This window comes from Lithohypha guttulata (genome assembly GCF_036872675.1).
Source record: "Lithohypha guttulata strain CCFEE 5908 chromosome Unknown scaffold_1, whole genome shotgun sequence".
NCBI lineage: Eukaryota > Fungi > Ascomycota > Eurotiomycetes > Chaetothyriales > Trichomeriaceae > Lithohypha > Lithohypha guttulata.
The window spans coordinates 3812031-3834182 of NW_027042750.1; the positions used below are offsets into that span (position 1 = coordinate 3812031).

General features: G+C 49.7%; 9 protein-coding genes across 9 annotated transcripts; 5 read left to right on the forward strand and 4 right to left on the reverse strand.

Moving 5' to 3' along the window:
- Positions 1-203: 203 nt before the first annotated feature.
- Positions 204-1385, forward strand: SEC14 (cytosolic factor, phosphatidylinositol/phosphatidylcholine transfer protein; the record flags this gene model as incomplete). The annotated part of the gene is made up of 3 exons (XM_064895778.1): positions 204-466; positions 519-642; positions 744-1385. 3 exons carry the CDS (start codon positions 204-206, stop codon positions 1383-1385), a joined length of 1029 nt encoding a protein of 342 aa, XP_064758465.1.
- A 426-nt stretch (positions 1386-1811) lies between these two features.
- LTR64_001398 (uncharacterized protein) lies at positions 1812-2669 on the reverse strand (the record flags this gene model as incomplete). Its single annotated transcript, XM_064895779.1, has 1 exon — positions 1812-2669. The coding sequence occupies one exon, from the start codon at positions 2667-2669 to the stop codon at positions 1812-1814; it is 858 nt and encodes a 285-aa protein (XP_064758466.1).
- A 395-nt stretch (positions 2670-3064) lies between these two features.
- Positions 3065-4917, forward strand: LTR64_001399 (uncharacterized protein; the record flags this gene model as incomplete). Its single annotated transcript, XM_064895780.1, has 2 exons — positions 3065-3107; positions 3290-4917. The coding sequence occupies 2 exons, from the start codon at positions 3065-3067 to the stop codon at positions 4915-4917; spliced, it is 1671 nt and encodes a 556-aa protein (XP_064758467.1).
- A 3705-nt stretch (positions 4918-8622) lies between these two features.
- LTR64_001400 (uncharacterized protein) lies at positions 8623-11187 on the forward strand (the record flags this gene model as incomplete). Its single annotated transcript, XM_064895781.1, has 3 exons — positions 8623-9161; positions 9250-9269; positions 9338-11187. 3 exons carry the CDS (start codon positions 8623-8625, stop codon positions 11185-11187), a joined length of 2409 nt encoding a protein of 802 aa, XP_064758468.1.
- A 446-nt stretch (positions 11188-11633) lies between these two features.
- On the reverse strand, positions 11634-13484 carry LTR64_001401 (uncharacterized protein; the record flags this gene model as incomplete). The annotated part of the gene is made up of 2 exons (XM_064895782.1): positions 11634-13268; positions 13320-13484. 2 exons carry the CDS (start codon positions 13482-13484, stop codon positions 11634-11636), a joined length of 1800 nt encoding a protein of 599 aa, XP_064758469.1.
- A 731-nt stretch (positions 13485-14215) lies between these two features.
- On the reverse strand, positions 14216-15799 carry SDS23 (cell separation during budding; the record flags this gene model as incomplete). Its single annotated transcript, XM_064895783.1, has 5 exons — positions 14216-14298; positions 14399-14931; positions 14983-15192; positions 15246-15511; positions 15773-15799. The coding sequence occupies 5 exons, from the start codon at positions 15797-15799 to the stop codon at positions 14216-14218; spliced, it is 1119 nt and encodes a 372-aa protein (XP_064758470.1).
- A 1144-nt stretch (positions 15800-16943) lies between these two features.
- Positions 16944-18996, forward strand: LTR64_001403 (uncharacterized protein; the record flags this gene model as incomplete). The annotated part of the gene is made up of 3 exons (XM_064895784.1): positions 16944-17335; positions 17382-17752; positions 17870-18996. 3 exons carry the CDS (start codon positions 16944-16946, stop codon positions 18994-18996), a joined length of 1890 nt encoding a protein of 629 aa, XP_064758471.1.
- A 360-nt stretch (positions 18997-19356) lies between these two features.
- Positions 19357-20226, forward strand: LTR64_001404 (uncharacterized protein; the record flags this gene model as incomplete). Its single annotated transcript, XM_064895785.1, has 2 exons — positions 19357-20008; positions 20063-20226. 2 exons carry the CDS (start codon positions 19357-19359, stop codon positions 20224-20226), a joined length of 816 nt encoding a protein of 271 aa, XP_064758472.1.
- Positions 20227-20245: 19 nt separating this feature from the next.
- Positions 20246-21525, reverse strand: LTR64_001405 (uncharacterized protein; the record flags this gene model as incomplete). Its single annotated transcript, XM_064895786.1, has 2 exons — positions 20246-20728; positions 20806-21525. The coding sequence occupies 2 exons, from the start codon at positions 21523-21525 to the stop codon at positions 20246-20248; spliced, it is 1203 nt and encodes a 400-aa protein (XP_064758473.1).
- Between the last annotated feature and the right edge of the window lie 627 nt (positions 21526-22152).

The following is a 22152-nucleotide window of genomic DNA, read 5'->3' on the forward strand; positions in this document are numbered from 1 at the left end:
CGTGTTGAAGAGGGCGGGCGTGGGTCAAATTATTCGACGAGGAGGCCTGTATACAACAAAGCCCCACTGTTCTTGTTCATGTTATTGTTACTGCTGCTGAGCCTCACGAGCAAGTAGACATATCCATACAATCAAGTTTGCTAGCAGGCTGTGTTTACTAATTACCGCTACTCAACCTTCTGTTCCTACAACTCCTCAACATCATGTCCGCACGGACTTCTAAAGAAACCTCAAGGGCCAATCCGCAGATGGCTCTTGATCCCAAGTACGATGACTATGACTATCCTACTACGGCTCCCGAAACCCAGTCTGGACATCCCGGCCATACAACGAAAGAGCAAGATGCGCAGGTACATCAGTTGCGAGCCATGCTCGAGCAAGCAGGCTACTCTGAGCGACTGGATACTTTGACTCTGCTCCGATTCCTGCGAGCACGGAAGTTCAATGTTCAGTTGGCTCATGACATGTATGTTCTGCCTCATATTACAGGGCTTGTCTGAGTACTAATCCCTGAACAGGTTTACCGCGAACGAGAAATGGCGAAAAGAATTTGGAACAGATGACTTGGTCCGGAACTTTGACTACAAGGAGAAGCCAGAAGTGTTCAAGTTTTATCCTCAATACTATCACAAGACTGACAAGGTATGTGAAGAAGCTCGACAGATGTGGAAACACCATGCTTCTGCTGCTGAGTACCTTCGCTCCCAGGAGAACTGAACCACGGCTAACAAAGACACTTACAGGATGGCCGACCTGTCTACATAGAACAATACGGCAACATCGACCTGAACGCCATGTACAAAATCACAACCGGCGACCGCATGCTTCAGAACCTCGTCGTCGAATATGAAAAAGTCGCCGACCCACGACTCCCCGCCTGCTCCCGCAAAGCCGGCAAGCTGCTCGAAACCTGCTGCACAATCATGGACATGAAAGGTGTAGGCGTAACGAAAATCCCTTCTGTCTACGGCTACGTCAAGCAGGCTTCAGCCATTTCACAAGACCACTACCCTGAAAGACTGGGCAAGCTATACATCACCAACGCGCCGTGGGGATTCAGCAGTGTCTTCAGTGTGGTCAAGGGGTTCTTGGATCCGGTCACGGTGAGCAAGATCCACGTCTTGGGCAGTGGCTATCAGAAAGAGCTCTTGTCACAGATACCGAAGGAGAACCTGCCGAAGTCCTTTGGTGGCACGTGTGATTGTCCTGGTGGATGTGAGTACAGCGATGCTGGCCCGTGGCAGGACAGCCAATGGGTACGCGAGCCGAAGTGGAAGAGGACGCCTGCTCCAACGAAGGGTGGCGCTCCTGCTCAGTCGATGGCACCACACGAAACACATGGTGCTCAGGGTGCGGGTCGGCTTGATGCTCCTGCTCATGCATAGGGTGCTGGAGAGGAGCAGCAGAATGGTAAGGAGAAAGAAGGAGACAAGACTGGCTTTTTCGGCAAGTTGTGGCGACGGAAGACCGATGAGGTGAAATAGTGACGAGTGACGAGCTTGTGTCTGAGACAGTTCAGCGTTGTGGCTGGTTAGGCTGTCTGAAGAAAATGATCAACCTATGTGCATGTTTACTGTACAAAGAAGGAGGCATACTTGGCTGACAATAGAATCGTCGGAGACTTCGACTACAGAAACGCATTGTGCAATCGCAGGAGGAAGATCACGGCAGAGTGGTGAGTGCTTTTGGCATTGTTAGATAGTGTTTACGTTCCAATGAACCGAAAAGTAATAAAAGACTGTGCAGCAATTGGTGCTTGTGTTTTCCACACCTGTCTTTGCTTCTTTGATTCATGTCTATTGCGATAATCCTTACTCAAATTCCATAGCCACGCCTCTAGCTCTCTGCACTTTGCCCAACGTCTCAGTAAGACTGACCATATCCCGGCCACTGCCCTCCTCGCCGTGTGAGAGACCACTGAGCACAGCCAGCCCATGCACACCACGTGTATAGACATCCTTCACGTCCTCATTCCAGCCATCTCGTAACGGATCCAGCTCCAGTCTTTGATGACTCTCTTTCTGTAAACGTGCTTGCTCAGCAATCCAATTTTCGTCGTCGGCCAATACCGCTGCCTCGAGTTGTGCAGCATAGGCATCGGCCGAAGCTTTAGGTGCTTCACGTCGCAGTTTCGAGACTTGCGTCGTGAGCGTTTCGAGTTCAGCGTATAGTGTCTGGACTCGCTTGGCGGCCTTCGAATCGAATGTGCCATATGTGTAGTGTATTCCTTCTATTTCCTCGCTGGAATCTAGTGGCTTCGAGATCGCTTCGTCCGGAGAGAAGCTTGGATTCGAGCACGTTGGGACCTGTGAATGTGGGAGTGAGGAGGCATCGATGCCGTTAATGGAGATGCTATGCGCTGCAGAGCTGAAGGTTTCTTGAAGGAAGGAATCGACTAGATGGCGGACGTGCTTGCGTAGAGGATCCTCGTTGGCTTCTTCGTGCTCGTTCTCCTTGTCTTCTCCTGGTTGCGCTTCTGGTTCTGCTGGGGCTCCTCCAAGCGTGATCACGTCTGCTGGTGCTGCTTGTCGCGCGCTATGTTGAGGAGGGAAATGCAGGTCCAGCTTCTCGCGTGCTGCTTTTGCTAGGTTCTGCTGTAGATATGTCAAGTCTGCGTAGGACTGTAATTCGACTTTGCGGTGGAGGTTGTCGGTCGTGGTTTGAGCCATTCTATGAGTGTGGTCGCGGCTGCTGTTACCACAGCTGCTGTGAGGAAGTTCTTGACAAGAGGAGATGGCATGGATGTGATTTGTTGACTTGTTTACATTGGGAGGTGAAATATCTCAGTTCGGACGGGTCCAAAACATCTTCATGTGCCACTCTTCATAGAGCACATCGTCGTGCTCGAGAACAAGATCTGGCGACGTCAATGCGATTGTGTAGTTCCTGGGCCACGGCCTTGTTTTACTGACTATTTTGTTTGGCCATCAACATTGACGCGCACTCCGACAAAATACGCGACTGCCGTGTTGAGCGGAGATCGTCTCCAGGTCGTACCTGACTACTTTTAGCAAGCGCATGAGCCTTCAAAAAGAAGCATCCCTGAATGCACGATTATGCAAAGATGAGGGCTTCATGTCCCTACACAAAAGCCTACTTCGGCTGCAGTATGTACTCGCCGTGATAGCGGTCATATCAACACTTTACCTCTACTACTATCCCCGAGTACATGGATGCGCATTCCCAAGCACGGCTGGCTCAACACGAGATGGATTTCAGAAAACGTTAGCCCTCCATCATGGCCAGCTACAGCCGGATCATGAATCGCTAGCACCGTTTCGCCTTCTAGTCCTCGCTGATCCGCAGCTCGAAGGTGACAGCTCTCTACCCGATCCAGATGATGCCCTGTCGGCTCGGCTACGGGCTCATTCGCTTCGACTACGAGGGACAGCACTACAAGATGTAAAACCTGTTATGCTTGAGGTGCTTCAACAATTCGTCCTTGAGGATATTCCACGAGCTTTTTGGGCAGTACGGAAGTCGTTGGATTTGTTCGGTAACGACTACTATCTCGCACACATCTACCGCACATTGCACTGGTGGACGAAACCTACCCATGTCACAGTACTTGGTGACCTTATCGGCAGCCAGTGGGTCAGTGACGACGAGTTCGCCTGGAGAGGGTGGAGGTATTGGAACAGAGTACTGGCAGGATCGCATAGGGTAGACGAAGCAGTTATGGAGCAGCACAAGCAAGAGCCAGGGAAACAACAGGTTATACCTCTGGAGTCCGAAAATGATAATTGGAGCGAGGCAATCATTAACATTGTCGGTAACCATGATATCGGCTATGCTGGTGACATTTCTCCCTCTCGCATCGAACGCTTCGAAAGAGTATTTGGGAAGGTTAACTGGGACATACACTTTTCTTATCCTGAACATCGCCTCCCTCAAAATTACTCGTCCACTGGGAAGAGCGGTCCGTCATTGCACATGGTCATCCTGAATTCCATGATTCTTGACACCCCTGCTTTGGCCGAATCAGTGCAAGCTGAAACGTACAGCTATATCAACAGTTTGATCACTTCTCGGTTGGATCCTGTCGAAGCTCGAAACACCACGTTTACACTTCTCCTTACTCATGTGCCTCTGCACAAACCAGAAGGAGTATGTGTCGATGCACCTCTCTTTGAATTCTGGGATCACGATGATTCAGTTGGTGCATTCAAGCACGGTGGGCTTAGAGAACAGAACCATCTTTCGGAGCACACAAGCCACGCTGGCGTCTTGCAAGGCTTGTTTGGCATGAGTGGGAATCCCGACGCTGCTGCTGGAGGTAAAGGCCGAAATGGGCTGGTGTTGACTGGCCACGATCACGAAGGCTGCGACGTCGTACATTACATTGAGCGTTATGAAGAGAACGCAGCATCTGTAACTCTAAGCAGTTCAGATGCGGACAGTCAACATACTGGGGACGCTCAGCAACATACAGACACTGATCATAACGATGATGCTCAACCAACCGAAACCTGGTCTTGGAAATCTGTTCGAACCTCGAATTACCTCCAGCAGAAACCAGATGTTCTAGGCAGCTATAAAGGCAAGGACACGGATATTGTCGCTTCTGTACGTGAGATCACACTCCGCAGCATGATGGGCGAATATTCTGGCAACGCAGGCCTACTGTCACTGTGGTATGACTTTGAGGGATACGGGTCTTGGAAGTACGAGATCCAGATGTGTCCGCTTGGTGTGCAGCACATCTGGTGGGCAGTTCACATTACCGATATCGTTGTTATGATTTCGTTGGTCGCACGGATCTTGCTATGGCTCATACCATCAGCCAAAAAGCCTGCAACAACGATATCTAATGCAACCGAAAAGAAGATAACACCAAACCAAGTTGCATTATTAACAATTCCAAAGCGCGAAGATGAACACTTTAGATCCTCAAGCCCAAGAAGACGAAAAGGATGAGGCTAGGGATTTGTCTCTTCCGGATATAGCCGTAATCTGGAGTTGCAAATTCCCGCAGATACAGAGACGCCAGATCTTGCTGCGCCTGCTTCTGCCGATGTTGCAGTCTGTGCAGGCGTGAACCGCCCCTGTGTCAGGTAGGGGACCAGTTGTGAGCATAGACTTCATGAAAGCGATCAATGCAATGAACGATTTCAAACTTCGACTAGATTTCTCAACATCCTACTAGTGATATTATATACAGCATCCCAAGTCGACTCATTCGATCCTACCTGTTAATTGCCCGATGTTGGTGACCAGTGCTAAGCATTCTTCGTCGGCTCCAGCGATCGTAACTCATCGCGTGTTTCGCAGCCATCCTACCCAGGGTCCACAACCCCAGGCACATAGTCTCGGTGAAGACATCGCAGCCCCTGCCTTCACTTCACTCGAGGCCGTAACTCCCCGATCTTCATCGTATATGTCAGCACCTATTTCTAAGTGTGTACAACCTCCTCAAACATACTTCTTTGTACCACCGTGGATCGACATGCTTCTTTCGTCCTCCGTTCGGGGTACTGAGCCAGGTATGGCACCAAAAATGCTCATCTGCATGACGGTTAGGGTTTGACGCACAATCTTGTATTTGTGGTCGGAATCAGTGGGTTTTGGTGAAAACCCTTCTGATATGATCCCGTCGTGATACGTGAGGCGAGCCCGCATGAGGCTTGTGGATAGGCTCATTCTAGCAGGCATTCTGCATGGATGTGTGGACGTCGACGATACTGGACTAAGTGTCGTGAATTTCTCGCATGGCTAATATGATGTTTGGAGCCTTGGCCTGGCCGTCACGTAGATTGACCTCTTCAAGGCTGTCATTTTGCGATCATACTTTTGAGATGGGCTTCAATGGCTCAGAGATAGGTGTAACGACAATGGCCGAATTATCGTTCTCGGGCCATGTCCATCTTGGCACGTCAAAGACAGGCGATCTGACGGGCATGCTGGTGGTGCTTGTAACGCTCAGGTCACTGTCAGATCTGTACCTCTGCTGCTGTACCCTAGGATCGATAGAAGCGTTCCAGGACTCGACTGGCATTCTTTCGTCTTTCTCCGGTTCGAGTTCGTGACACATGCCGGCATATATGCTTCCAAGCCTGTTCGACATACGTGTTGGTCTAGGTGAGAAGAGCTTGCCAAAGAAGGAAGTTGGCATTGAGGGTTGAGATGGAGTTGATGATGTTGCTGCCATGGTTGCTGTTTGCTCGAGGAGGATATTTGTTATTCTGAGTTGTCGAGGTGGGACTTTACGTAGTCTTTATCTGGTGTGATGGAGTGTATCGTATTCCGAATCTTGCCTTGTGGCAGTGCTGGCAATGTATGCAACTGCATGACTGTGGAGGACTATATACATTTTAGCATGCGACAATATCTTGCGAGGAAATGAATTTGCCGCAGGACATATACAGCAAGTGGTATGATCGAGAAAGCCGAAGAGTATGCCGACAAGGCATTGTGGAGCAATATGTCACAAGCCCAGACTTTACTACGAAGACAAGTCGGATTGTTTTCTTTGGTGTCAATGCTGCGGCCCAAGCCGGCGCAAGATGTCGAATGATATCAGGTGCAGCAGTATCTTCATAATCAGATCACCTCATGCGTGAGCTCCATCATCTACACGTAGTATGATCGCAAAGTGTGATCGCGAGGGTTGAGAGTTTTTCCTGTCCCGTCCATGGTGTAAGGTGATCTGAAGAATTTATCGATGAGGCTACCGAAGTGTGCTGGAAAGACTCGGATGTAGCCGGATATCAACTTTAATAGGGTCGTGCCATTTTCGTATACGCTCAGGTGACTAGTAGCTCCTCCAAGCTCTTTGTGGTTGAGTCGTTCAATTTGTGTAGGTGACGAACCTTGGCAAGCCTTGCTTGTCTGCATGTCGAGCTGAGAACGTATAACAAACACAACTGCGGTTGCTTCGGTATTCAAGCATACGTCAATAGTCGACCTTTGGTACTGGCAAACCATGAGAACTACGATGTAAGTGTTCTTGTTCCTCTACTCTTTTTTTTTTTTTTATCAATTGGCAAGACCACGTTAGATTGTGATGAAAAGCCATCTGGCGCAAAGTGCGAGAAATCGAGACAGGAACACTGTTAGGAAGTCAAGTCCAGCAGCAACCGCCTGTGGTATCACTCCACGAGGACAACTTTTCAACTACTAGTGGGTTTCCCGGCTGCCGGTTACTTGGGTCATTAGACAGCAAGTATATACATTTCATCGCTCCATATTCCGGGCCTCTTGCAGCACCACATCTCTGCCCTTTGCCTGCTGTTTGGATTGCCAGTATGCGTGTGGCTGGAAGTACGATCATCATGATGCTCCTTGGTCTTCTGGTAGACTGAGTGGCTCGTGTATTCCTACTCTATCTCCTATGGGTACAATGTCCCAGCAGTCCACCTGCTTTTGTGGACGAAGGAAATTGAACTTACATAAACGAATGTCAACCACAATCCCGCGCACAATAAGAAATACGCGTATGGGGAAACACAAATTGATGGAATCGTGTCCACATTGCTGTCGTCGTGGGTCCTGGCTTGCTCGAGAAATGGTGTCAGCAGTGTCACGCATCCATGGCACGCCCCTCCTTCTGACCTTGCAGATGGAGCAACGATCTATCCAGTACTCGTAGCGTCGAGGAAGTGAAGGTTACTGAGAACGATCTACTTCATCTAGCATGTTCGGCACAAATCTATGTAATTCACATCCCGAGGTAACTCGAGTGGACCCGCTCCGCCCTCTCCCATCGGAAGATTTTCAAGCCACTTTCGGTACATCGATGATCAGCACCTTCCAATCGAGAAGTGTGAAGGAGCTATGACACTGTGACTTCCCAGCACAAGCTATCTGCAGACCCCGCAACTACACCGCTTCCGTTGATAGTGATTGATTGAATGCAACATGACCTTGCACTTTGTTGCCGAAACATAGCACAAGCAACCCTGCACGACATTGGGTGAACTTCGGCTGATTCACAGACGCCAACCCACCTACGCTGTGGGGCCCCGCAAAGCTTTGCGGTGCTTGCGAACGAGATCCTATTCCCTTCTGACGACATTTCCTCCATCTTCTTCCAATCAACCCTTGCTCAGCGAAGAAACTCGGTATTGGGAAGTATGAACGACTGACAGCAGCTTACGCCAACAACACCACTTGGCTGAATTTATCTGTAATGCGTGCATATCATGGCAGGCCGTCCCTTGCAGTGGTGTCATTTCCCACCGGCAGACTTTTCGGAGTGGATAAGAACACATTGACTAGACACGATCAAAGGCAGAAACAGTGGTTCTGGGGTATACGTCGGCTAAGCTATAGTTGAGATGCATGCAACTTACACCTCGTTTGTTGGCAATCAGTCGTTCGCTGATCAGGTCCGTGTCGGCAACACTGTCCAGGAGTATCGCACATATGCCACAAGACGCAAATGCCGAAGTTCGAAGGGAAGTTCCTGGCGTTCTTCACATGCCCACAGAAGGTTCGCCTCCACATTAGCCTGAGCTCAGCACAGCTCGAGCTCGTTTGATCCGAAGCCGAGAACAGCTATCAGCTGGTGGTCAGCACGTAATAAATGTGTCTCTGCAGCCCTGAGAGCTCATCGTTCCTTCTCTCCGTCTCTTTCCTTCAACTCGGGCCAACCAATATCACCACCAACTATAGGACGTCAACATGGTGACCAACAAAGTCCTCAAGTTTGGTACAGCTGCGCTGTTGGCAACCACTACTACAGCTCAGGGCCAAATTACCAACGATACATATTTCTATGGACAAAGTGAGCCTGTATACCCGAGCCCAAATATTACCGGTCTAGGGAACTGGGCAGCTGCATTCAGCCAAGCACAAGCTTTTGTTGCACAGCTCACTATAGAGGAGAAGACTAATCTGACTGGTGGATACGCCGGGAACAATGGCTGCTCTGGCAATATCTATGCAATCCCTCGTCTCGGCTTCCCAGGTCTTTGCGTCACGGACGCTGGTCAGGGCGTAAGAGCCACTGACTTTGTAAATGGCTACGCCAGCGGAATCCATGTAGGAGCTTCCTGGAACAAGCAGTTGACATACCAGAGAGGTGTCGACATGGGTGGCGAGTTTAGAGCCAAGGGTGTCAATATCCAGCTTGGCCCAGTTGTTGGTCCCCTAGGTCGAGTAGCTGAGGGCGGCAGGAACTGGGAAGGCTTCTCCAACGACCCCTATCTTTCGGGAAAGCTGTAAGTCTTCAACTCCTTCCAGATCTGCGTTGGGTTGACCAATCCGATCCTCGACCTCAAAGCTGTATATCTTTACTAATTTTCACAGTGTGGCGCAGCATATTACTGGTAAGAAGGAGTCCTCTCCGAACCAAGTCGGGCCTTGTGATCCACCCTCATTACTAACACCGCTACAGGCTTCCAGACTAACGGGGTTGGTACGTGCACGAAACACTACATTGGCAATGAGCAGGAGACCGAAAGAAATCCAACTCTGTCTTCATCCAACCAGACGATTGAGTCAATCTCTACCAACATCGACGATACAACCCTCCATGAGTTGTATTTATGGCCCTTCGTCGATGCGGCCCATGCTGGTACAGTGTCGATGATGTGCTCGTACCAACGCGTCAACAACAGCTATGGCTGTCAGAATAGTAAGATCCTTAACGGAGTTCTGAAAACCGAGCTTGGCTTCCAGGGCTTCGTAATGTCGGATTGGTTTGCACAACATTCCGGAGTTGCATCTGCTCAAGCTGGTATGGATATGGTCATGCCTTCAGGCTTAGCGTTTTGGGGGCCTAACCTGACCCAAGCCGTCGAGAATGGCACTGTCTCCGAGTCTCGTCTGGACGATATGGCAACTCGAATCATGGCGTCGTGGTACTACACTAATCAGCAATCTGGCTTTCCTCAACCAGGCTATGGTATGCCAGCCAATCTACTTGCTCCACATGATCCTGTCAATGCTCGAAACCCTGCGGCAAGAGCTGGCCTGCTGCAAGCTGCAATTGAAGGCCACGTCCTCGTCAAGAATACAAACAATGCCCTACCACTTCGAAACCCACAGCTATTGACAGTTCATGGCTACGATGCAGTATGGCCACTCAACAATATGCCAGCTCCTGGCCTGAGCGGCTGGGCATTAGGCCTAACTTCTACTGATCCTCAATCCGTTCTTTGCGGCTTCAGTGCCGTCTTCGGTCCCTGCACCCCCTTCCTCGGATACGCCGCCAATGGTACCCTATACACAGGAGGCGGAAGTGGCGCAACTTCACCAGCTTACATTTCAGCTCCGCTGGATGCCATTCAATCAAGGGTCATTCAGACAGGGAATACTGTCGTTTACTGGGACACCATAAACAACAACGCAACCTCGGCAGTCGCTGGCGCAGCAGACGCTTGTCTGGTCTTCATCAACGCTGAAGCAAGTGAGGGTGTTGACCGACCAAACCTTCGGGATACCTTTTCTGACACCCTCGTTCGGAACATTGCGAACCAGTGCTCGAATACCATAGTCACCATCCACAATGCTGGAATTCGTCTAGTTGATTCGTGGATCGATCATCCAAACGTGACAGCTGTTATCTATGCCCATCTTCCGGGTCAAGACAGTGGCACAGCTCTTGTCGACATCCTCTTTGGAGACGTCTCGCCATCCGGCAAACTCCCCTACACCGTTGCTCGGAACGAGTCGGACTACGGCGCAATCCTGGCAGCTGTTCCTCCAGGCGCAAACGGCAGCCAATATCAACTATTTCCACAAGATACTTTCTCAGAAGGCGTCTATATCGACTATCGCTCCTTCGACGCCCAGAACATCACACCCCGCTACGAGTTCGGCTTCGGATTGACATATTCCAACTTCAGTTACTCGAACATCGTCGTCAACCCTGGCCCCACTGGCAACCTCTCACCATATCCTACCGGCCCAATCGTTCCAGGTGGCCACGCGGATTTATTCGACAATCTCGTCTCGGTCACTGCTACGATTACCAATACTGGATCCGTAGCAGCCGCAGAAGTCGGTCAGCTATATCTTAGCATTCCTGCCGCAGGACAGCCAGTAAGACAACTGCGTGGTTTCGAGAAGGTATTCTTGCAGCCGGGACAGAGCGCCACCGTGACTTTTGACCTTCAGAGACGAGATCTGAGTGTTTGGGATGTGGTTGCTCAGCAATGGAGGCTGGTACAAGGCAGCGCCTATACTGTCAGTGTGGGCGCGAGTAGCAGAAACTTGCCGTTGACGTCGACATTCACACTGTAAAGTGATGGAAAAACTTGAAAAGTGAATTTCGGATGCTGTGATATACTCAAATCCGCGTCTAAGTGATAGAAGAAAGACAGAAACGTTCTTTCTATCATGAATGATGATTATGATTACAGTACTCTTCCGCGTGCCCAGCTTGTGCCAAATTCTATCGCGATGTACGCCATGACTACGTACCTGAATAATTATGGTGATGCCAATTCTTCGAACACGTGCGTACGTAAACAACGAGCGCGATTCATTGCCGATGCAACATGTTGACCAAACAAAGTCCTGGCAATTGTCGACAATCGTGTACTACGATTCCAATTGTAACGCCAATACTGCATTCAACGCCTCGTATCAGCCCAATACCGTACGACATGCCTCTGCCACGATCTGTCACTCCACCCTCATCCCTAAACGACTCCTCAGACCCATTCAAACCCTCCACAACATCAAGATTACGTATCCTGATACATCCTCCTATCGATACTGTCAGGACTACCATCACCACCAATATCAGACTTTTTCGTCTTCATCGACGGCGCAGTATCCTCAGTAACCTCCGTGATACCACTGAGCACCCGCATATGACCTTCAACCGGCGTTTGTCTCTCCCTCTCACTACTCCGGCTGTGAGCAGCAGGATACTGAGTGAAAGACATATTAGGATCGATCAGGTCAGTCGAGGCGTTGTTTCTAGGCCGAACCCGTCCAAGTTGGTATGAGGGGTAGTCTGGGACGTCTTCGAAGCTCAGGGAGGCTTGGCTGGACGTCGTTGGTGTCGGTGTTGGACCTCTGGACGTAGATGTGAGTGCTGTTGAGATGAGGTTCGAGGGGAGGGTATGTTGCTGTTGCTGCTGACGGAAACGGCTGGAGACTGCAGTGTCGATTTCGTCGTTGGAATGGGATCGGGGATGTTGTTGTTGTTGTGGACCAGTGACTTCGCGCAGGCGTGGAGGAGGCTGTGGAGGTGATTCTGAGCGGCTGTGACTGTGGCTACGGCTTTTGTGGTAGGAGGGTGGAGGAGGGTCCCAGGGGTCGATTATGTCGGTTGCTATGGATGATGGCAGGGCTCGGTCGGGTTCCGTCTGTGAAGGAGGCAGTGGCATTGGTGATAGTGGTTTCTCTCTAGAGAACGGAGTGAAGATCGATTGACTTAGGTTTTGCATGCTGTTCATGGTAGGAATGTTCGAGCTGGACTTCTGCTGTCCGCCGAGAAGACGCTTGATTCGGCTTGGTGGTTTGTCCGTATGTGCTTGCTCTGTTTGAGATGCTTGCAGCAGCTGTCGAATCTGGTCTTGTAGTCCTTTCTCCCTAGTGTAGGCGCGCTCAAGTTTGCGTCTCAAATTCGTGATCTCGGCATCAAGTGTAAAAATCTCGTCACGACTGAGACCGCCGAGAGCTTCTGCGCTTGACTTCTCCGTCACAGCCATTTGGTGCTCTGACTCTGGTGGGTCGCGCTGATTTGACTTGACCGCATCTTCTTGAGCTTGATTCGCTTGTCTGAGCTCCTGGATCTCGTCCCTCAGCTTCTGGTTTTCTTGTTCTTTGTCTTGCACCAAATTGATCACCTTAGCCATCCGTACGATATACTCATCAAGATCTTGGGATTGCTGTCTGATGGTGGCCATCTGCTCGGTACATACTTCCTTCATACCATCACGCTCGTCATTGGACTTTCGCAAAGCGACTTGGAGGTCTCGATAAATGTCCGAGCGTACGTGCGTTGTCGAATAATTAGCTGGCTCGTCAGCCTCAACCAGAGCGTTAAAGACCTCTTGAACCTCTCCATGGGACGCCCTGTCTAACGTCTCGCCAAGATGAGTATGAATATAATTCCGTAGTACGTTCATGCTTTGATCCATCTTGTCTTTGAGCTCCTCCCTCTCTCGATCGTACTGCGCGCATTTCTCACTATGCATAGTGACATGTCTAGCCAAAGCGATCATTGCCTCGGACCGCTGAGCGTGAGCCTGGTCGATTTCTGCAGCCAACCGTTTGTTGTTCTCATTCTGAAGGCCCTTCGCAAGATCGAAGAGCTCGCAGAATGTAGTAGCAAGGTCGCCAGATTGACTTATTAGACTGCCGAGATCCTATTACCTGGTTAACCATGCAGTAATCAACGAATGAATGAGGCAGTATACCTTGTCGATCTTTCTTGATGCTTCGCCTGAACGGTGATCCACCAGATTGATCTGCAGCCAGTTTTTGAGTTCTTTCTGGCGTCTCTGCATAGACGGTAACCAATCATGCGCAATGATAGCGGCGTTCAAAGTGGGTAGTATCTGCATAAGCTCTTCTATCGTCATTTGAGACAGTGGGATCGGTGTCGGAGGAAACGTACTTCCATGCTGCGTTACTGTAGTATGAGAGGGTAGGGAGGACATTCGTGGAGGTAGAAGGCCTTGTGAATTTTGTCTAGGATTAGGTATGCCGCACGAATTGCTGTGCTGTTGGTCTCGTCTGGCCATGTTGGTAAGGCACCACTATAAGCAAGAGAAGGCCTGCTATGTTCCAGGCAGTTGGTTGTAGATGATATGACACGCACGTGTATCTGTTCGCAAAAGTACAATAAACCTACCAGGAGAAGCCTCAAAAAGACTGACAACAGGAATGGTTGAAACAATCAGGGTATGGGGCTGATACAGGAATAATGGTGACAGAAATTGAGGACCAGGCCTGCGTTTGCTCTTACAGTTTGACAGGTATACCCACGACAGAGATCGGAAATTTACCAAACTCAACATGTGAAGGAGGCGAAGATGAGGTGTCCGAGAGTGATAGAAATTGTTCCTCCGGGAAGGTGATTGTACTCACCACTTTTCCAGTAGTGGTGGGCCTTGACTCTATATCGCTCTCTACTGTTGTGTACCCCTTTTCTATACCTATCCGTACGCCTTCCAGCGAGCATGCCAACTCATCAATTGCTGTAAGCTACAAATGGAGATTCTTGTTGTTCGTGTTTCGTGATACTACGCTGAACCACCGATAGTATCGCTGGTTGCCCAAGCTCATCAAGTTTTCTCAGATGTCCTCCGACTTAGATCTCCTGATGGTCGTACTGGCCTTCCAAGATCCAGACTTCTTCGTACGGAACTGCTGGAAGATCTTCTTCGCCGTAACCTGATTTCATTAGGATCAGCAGTTTCAAGCCCTCCTACTTTGGCAAAGAGAATGAGAATGTCTGTCAAGCTCACGACTCCGACTAAACGACCGCTTATACTGGCTCCTGGCCATGCACTAGCAGAGATCGAGGGACCACTTGGTGTGATCATGGGGGTTTTGGGACTAGCATCGGCTACCTGGAATGGATCCGACGATGTTGCTTGGGGATGTTGTACATGATGCTGACCACCAGACCCGATGGAGGAGTTGTGCGTTGAGAATGGCACCATTGATGCTGTTTTCAATGATGGAGTTGGTGGACCTGAGGACATTGGAGGATCTGTTATCCACATTCTGTGGCTCTTAGTCGCCACGAGCTTGGCTACAGTATGTGCTAAGGTGCTGGTAGGAGTGACGTGAAAGACCGGAAAAGAATCTTTGCCTTCGTACATCCCTCTTGCTGACAGAATGACAGAGATAAAGTGGATGCAAGTGTTTCGTAATAGTGGCAGTGAGGAGGATTTCGTCAGTAGCTTTGTGTCTGTGGTAGAGATGTTGCCCACAACGTTGTTGCCGTTGTCGAGCACGGCCAAAGAAGACACGCCCTCGTCAAGAAGGAGAGCTAGCGCTTCAGCCAATGGACGGTCACCACTAGTTTTCCTGATCAGCAATGCCATAGTTCAAGCCAGGAAGAAAGCTCACTTGATGGAGATAGGGTTAGTAGACCCAATTTTCAGGTCACGCAGATATTGTGAATATAATTGGTCAATTACTGGGAAGTTGCGAGCATTGTCCCATAGGAATCGCATGAGACGAGTCTGTGATAGCAGGCCCGTAACCTCTATCGAGCCCTCAGGACCCTCTTTTGCGACTAATACCCGATGAATGCCGCGACCGAAGGTTTCTATGGCTCTGTGGTAATGATCAGTATATACAATAAAGTGTTCTCGTTAACCAGTACGAACCTGGAAAGATTTGCAGATTCTGGCAAGAAGGTGATCGGATCCTTGCGGCCAAGATCGCGCACATCACGTAAGGGAATAGGTTTGCCTTGTGCTGCTTTCTGAGCCAGCGACCCAGACTCTGTCCTATGCTCATCGTTTGGCTGAGCAATGCCCACAGCTATCAGCAGATATGCGTTGAGGGTATTGTAATCAAAGACGCCGACAACTGGTGCAGACGACGTCGAATCTCGTACCAAGAGTACAGGGGCGCCGGATTCGATGAGGAGCTGGGCCAATCAGTACTGCATTTTAAGCTCAGGCATATGTGCGCACATGCGTAGACTCTTCTACACTAGAATCGATATCAACGAATTTCAGATCTTCTGCACTGGTCATCTCCGCCAGTCGAATCGTCCTCCAGTCGCGGTGTGCAAATCTTGCATCTGCTGGTGTACGATGTGGTGGGTTGTCTATTAGATCTTGAACTGCGATTGACGATATCGAAGGCTGCCTCGTGCTTCTAGGACTTGGAGGATATCGCGCCTCACCGAGACTCTGTCTGTGCTGGGCTGCATTGCTTGGGTTCTGCAGATTTGTGTTTGTACTACCGAGTCGTGGTGACCTTGCGGCTTCGATACTTGATCTCGACGAGCTCATCTGAGGAACTTGCGAAGTGGGCGAGGTAGAATGGGATGAGTCACGATTGGGTGTAGCCATTATCGCAAGGGGAGACTTTCGAAAGCGACATTGGGCACTGGCATAAGACTGTCGTACTTGAGGCGCGATCCGACTTCTGTCGTCCTTACGATCATCAGTGAAATCAAACCGTGTACCACTGATCCTGTTAAATCCAAGCGATCGGAGCAACCGCGTTGTAGTGCCTGGAAGCTTAAAGATGACGTACAGAAGAAGTCAGTAATGCTGCCTCAGGCCACAGGCCATCACGTTCTCCTTTTGGCCTGGGCACTATGTTTGTTAATAGGAAATCGACCTGCTTCGTCGCGAATATGTCTGCTTTCATCTACACTTGCCTTGGGTAGAGTGATGCAAAATCATACATTAAACGCGATGCATACGACACCGTGACAATACAAGTTCCTACGTGCTTACGGCCAAGCACTTCACATCTCAAAGGTCTGCAACGTTCAAGCAGACATGCAACCCGGGATGTGGCTATACCGTCAGGTCTTTCGGCGCCTTCCTTTGCACCTCCAAAACTGCTTCGAAATCTGACTCTTTATGAAGTGGTCGAACCAGAATCGTTACAAGGTGGCACGGGCTTGGTTATTGATACATCATGCACGTCTCCGGACCACTTCTGCTATTCTGTCGATTGCTTGTTCGACCAGAAGTTGCGGCTGGCGTTGTCACATCGCCGCACCCTTTTCCACGTCTTTTCGCCATTCTTTGGTGATGCTGCCATATAAACAGTACTACCTCGGTAACTATTCCGTCCTCTTTCAGGCACACCATTCTTTCCCAATGTGAAACCACAGTTATGCGGGGCTGTTATTCTTGGGGTTATCCATCTCTTTGCATAAAAGAGTTAATCGATGCCTTGCCGCGGCTCTTCCGTGAGATATATAGTCGACAATGTATTCCAATACGATGTCGACTTTGGTAATTAGCTGATCTAACTAGACTCTCAAGACAAGAGGCACGTATTGTTCTGGTGCCATTGATATTAGAAGTGTTCGTCTTTCATACCTGAGGAATATCATGGCCACGGCAGAGGTTCTTCCGAATGTGAAGCACATCGGTCCAACTTCCAATAAGGCATATCCTGAGACAAAAGTCGAGGAATTTCGTGACCCTGCTAACTTAGCCTTCGATCCTGCTGAGCTTGCCGCAAAGTACAAGGAGGAGCGAGATAGGCGCCTGGCTGCTGGCGGTGGTCTCGCACAATACAGATTTGCAGATGGTGACCTAAGCCACTACTTAATAGACCCTTGGGTAAAACCCGGTTTCCAGAGAGACCCCATCGACGAGAATGTCGAGGTCGCAATCATGGGCGGTGGATATGGAGCTCAATTAGTCGCTGTTAGACTGATCCAGGCTGGTATCACGAACATCAGGATGATTGAGAAAGCTGGCGACTTCGGAGGCACATGGTCAGTCGCATCGGCTTCGCTCAATATGAAAGGCTAACCCTACCAGGTATTGGAACAGATACCCAGGCGCTCAATGCGATATAGAATCGTACATCTACATGCCTCTGCTCGAAGAACTCGACTATATGCCTACTGAGAAATACGCACATTCAAAAGAACTTCTGGAACACGCCGAGCTAATAGGACGTCACTGGGACCTCTACTCCAAAGCGCTCTTTCAGACCGAGGTTCACAGCATAACGTGGGACGAGGAAACCAAGACTTGGTTGACCAGGACGAGTCGTGGCGACACAATCCGCTCCAGATACGTGGTTCCGGCAGCAGGACCTTTACACCGTCCTAAGCTTCCAGGCTTGCCCGTTGAAAAATTCCGAGGTCACAGCTTTCACTCAGGCAGATGGGACTACAAATATACAGGTGAGTCTTGTTCACCTCATCCATTAGTCTTTTCGCGCTCTCTCTCTCCCCTTGCCTTGACCTTTTCTCTTCTTGTCTCCTCTCGAAATTGTTCTAAAGCTGACCGTGTTCACTCAGGCGGTGACAACCTCGGCAATCTTACGGGATTATCGGACAAGCGAGTTGCAATTATTGGAACCGGAGCTACAGCAGTTCAAATCGTGCCCCATCTCGCAAATCATGCTAAAGAAGTCTACGTCTATCAGCGGACGCCTAGCTCCATTGATGTCCGGGGGAACACTCCGACTGATCCAGAATGGGCCAAGTCTTTGAAGAAGCCAGGTTGGCAGATGGAGCGAATGGAAAACTTCGACACGATTGTTAATGGCGGTATCGTGGACAATGATATGGTAAAGGACGGGTGGACCGATATTCTGCACAAATTACTGGCAAGAGGCAAGCCTACCGATGACCCCATGAAAGCTGCTGCCGATCGGCAAGTAGCTGATTTTGAGAAAATGGAACAAGTACGAGCACGAGCAAGTACAATCGTGAAGGATCAAGCGACAGCAGAATCATTGAAGCCATGGTACAATCAATTATGCAAGCGTCCTTGCTTCCATGACCAATATCTACACGCCTTCAACAAGCCGAACGTTCGCCTAATAGACACAAGAGGTCAAGGTGTGCAGGACATCACTGAACGTGGCGTAGTCGCGAACGGGGTGGAGATCGAAGTAGATTGCATTATCTATGCTACTGGCTTCGAGCTCGCATCACAAGTCTCTCATCGATGGAACTGCCAGCTCTACGGCCGCAATGGGCAGACTTTAGACGACAAATGGGCTGAGGGTGCCAAAACTCTTCATGGCTGGACGACACGAAATTTTCCAAATTGCTTCCTGGTCAGCATCGTGCAAGCAGCACTAAGCCCCAATTTCCTGCATGTTACTGGCGAGCAGGCCAAGCATTGTGCATATATCATAAGTGCCGCGAATACAAGAGGTATCCAGACTTTTGAGCCAACTGAAGAAGCAGAAGAGAAGTGGACTGAGACGATTGTTGAGCTCAATCAATTGCGGGCTGCATTCCTCAAAGAATGTACCCCAGGTTATTACAACAATGAAGGTCTACCGACAGACATCAGAGCTGCCAGAAGTGCGACCTACGGTGCCGGCAGTCCTGCATTCCATAAGATACTGCGAGACTGGCGGACGAAGGATGATCTTGAGGGTTTAGATCTGCGATACGCAGCTTCCAGTTAGGTGTGGCTTCAGGTACGATTCTTGGCAACGCCGGGTACCTTATTTCGGATATCGTTTCCGTACTTTCTGCTTACACATCGTCTTGTCTTTGCTGATCTCATACTGCACTGCACGTGTTGCGTGGGCCGGCCATTGGTACATGAAGCCCTTATCTCGACCACGTGTAACGGCCATTACATTGTCCACTATCCAGTGGCACCGAAAATATGGTCCGCTGAAGAGACATGATGTCAACAAGGTCCATCTTCACATGTCTCAGACGTGTTTGTATCGCCTCTAAGCAACAACTAATTTCTAATATATTTGAACTGAGAAGCTGAGACTCCAAAATGCTAACCTTCTATCTGACTACTCTTCAAGATGGCACCGGCACACATCCAAGTCCAAAAAGTCCAGGTTAACCATGACCATCACTCTACCGAAGAGGAAGACCCTCCATTCGCAACCTATATCTCCGAATACCCAACAACACAACAACGTAAACCCTACTACCCACCAACAAACTCCCGCTACCACGACCTAGGCACTGCCCGAGTAAACATCGCACCAGACGCCGACCATCCTAACGGCACAACAGAAAACAACTACGCCGCCAAAAACTCACACCGCACCGTTCTCCAACAACACTGCGACTATTGGGACACCGACCACGACAACATCATCTGGCCACAAGACACCTACCTCGGATGCCGACGTTTCGGATGGTCGCCGCCCCTAGCCCTGATCGCAACCCTTCTGATAAATGGAAACCTGAGCTACCCGACCTGTCCTGGATTCCTGCCTGACCCGTTCTTCAGAATCTATCTAGACAAGATCCACAAGGACAAGCATGGGAGCGACAGTATGACGTATGACAATGAGGGGAGGTTCAAGCCGCAGAATTTTGAGGATATATTTAGCAAGTATGATCGGGGGAATAAAGGTGGGTTGACAGTTGGTGATTTGTTGCACTTCCATATGGGGCAGAGGATGGTTTTTGATTTCTTTGGTTGGAGCGCAACGTTTCTGGAATGTGAGTTTGGATGTTGCTGGATGTTGTTCAAGGAAATACTGACGTGTGTGTTAGGGCTAGCTACATATCTTGTGATATGGCCTGAGGATGGCATAATGCGCAAAGAGGACGTCAGGGCCGTCTTTGATGGCAGTATCTTTTATAGAAAGGCGGAAGAGACAAAGGCACGGAAACGTCAGACGGGCTGGCCGAAGGTGATCGGAGTGAAGTGGGACTAGCTCGTGATTTTGAGCTGTGCTATAGCTGCCTCATCTCGAATGCAAACATAGCATTGCTGGGCACACTGCTCTTTTCTCGCATCTTCATCGCTGTTTCTTTGCCAGCCACGGGGATTTGTATCTCTAATGGAGCCTCGCTAACTGTCTGTTTCCAAGGCAGATATTCAGGCAACACTCCTATTTGCCGAAGCACGGTCGCCTGGTCCCAACTAATATGCTCGTGATAAAGTCGGTCGCCTCGAATATTGACAATAGCCATCATCGGGATCTCCAAATAGACGTTGGTGGGAGGAACAGTGGGCAACAGCCAGTCAATCGTCCTGTTGTGTGTGCATTTGAAGATGAACTCATCCACGACTCGGTCGATACCGACCGTCCTTGAGATGAGTTCTAACTCAACGTCTTCTGGGTTCGAGAAGATGAAGTGGTTGGTGTAGAAGTCGGTTAGTTCTTCACGTCCAATACCGCCAGTCAAAGTAGGGACATGGTTAACGTACGGTTCCTGTGGACTGTCAGTATACACCTGGTGTCCACACGGGTTCGTCGAGCTTGCGAGTGAAATTGAATTGGGTCACTTACCTGAACCATAGTAGCCATCGTGTGAGCCACGCTACGATTCTCAAATTCGTAGTAGGTGTGCTCATCCCATATCTTCTCTAGGTCAAAGATGGGGCCTGCAAGGACGTCTGGACGTTTGAAAAAGGTCAAATTCCGAGTGTGCGAGACGGCTTCCAATGCGTAGTCGAAATCGGGCGAGACTGGAGTCGCAAATTGTTGCGATTTTGATGTCGGATACTCGTAAGCTGTTAAGTCAGGGGTACGAGGCAATTTGAACCTCGCTTTGCCATGCAGATGTTGTACGCAGGGGATGGGTGAGGGTTGCAAACCCTGATCGACATCACTGTAGATAACTGCTCCAACGATCTCAGGAAAAGACACCAAGCTTGATCGGATGGCATTCCACACTAACACATCATATGCAACGATGCCGATTTTTTTGGTCTCGCTCTTGTCGCATCGCTGCAAGGCTCCAACAGCATTTTGGAGTATAGAATCCGTGGACTTTGTGGCGCTTGCCTGAACCTGAACGATCACGAACCCTTCTTCCGCCCACTTCATCACGCTTGTTGGCACATAATTCTTAGTCATCGAGTTCGATTCATCGTCGGAGGTAAGAACGATCAAGGGTGGGCCATATCCCCTTCTGCTAAGAGGTTCGAGTAGATATATACCAGGGCCCACATTACTCAACTTTGGCACCGGCAAGGAAGGCAATGGCGGAAGACCAGCGTCACCCATGCTGTCGACCAGATTGTGTCTAAATTAGCTGGATCGAAGGTAAATTGTCTACAACATTAGTACCAAGGTATCTCAGAAGCTGGTCAAAATCACAGAACTTAATTTGGACTTTCTTGACATCTCAATATCGTAATGGATACAGTCCGTGCGGAGTGGCTAGCGTGGTGTGGAAATCCGCATGCATGTCTGTCGAATCGGAATGTGAAGATGAATCGAGGGTCGAAGATGCAGCAGCAGTCGGATGCGCCTTCGTCTGACAGACAGCGGCGCTTAGGACATACCATACCATATCACGCTTGATCTGAATTTCTGGTCTTAATTGTGCCTTTTCGTGCGTCGCATGCCGGTTTGCAGTCGTTCTGAGTCTATTTGCTGAAACCTCTATGTGTATTTCAAAGATCTTCTACTAAAAGCGAACAGCCAGCACCATCACTCATGCGAAACGTGGACGATGTTTCCGAGACAATGATCATAGCTTTGCGATAGTGTCTACAAACTGACTATTGCATGGACGAGGCGAAGGTTGCGCGAGAGATTCAGTCACGCCACCCGCAGAGGGGCGTAGTTGGATAGCAGAAGCCACATTCGCGACACGAAGCAGTTGCGACCCGTCGATAACCCAGATTG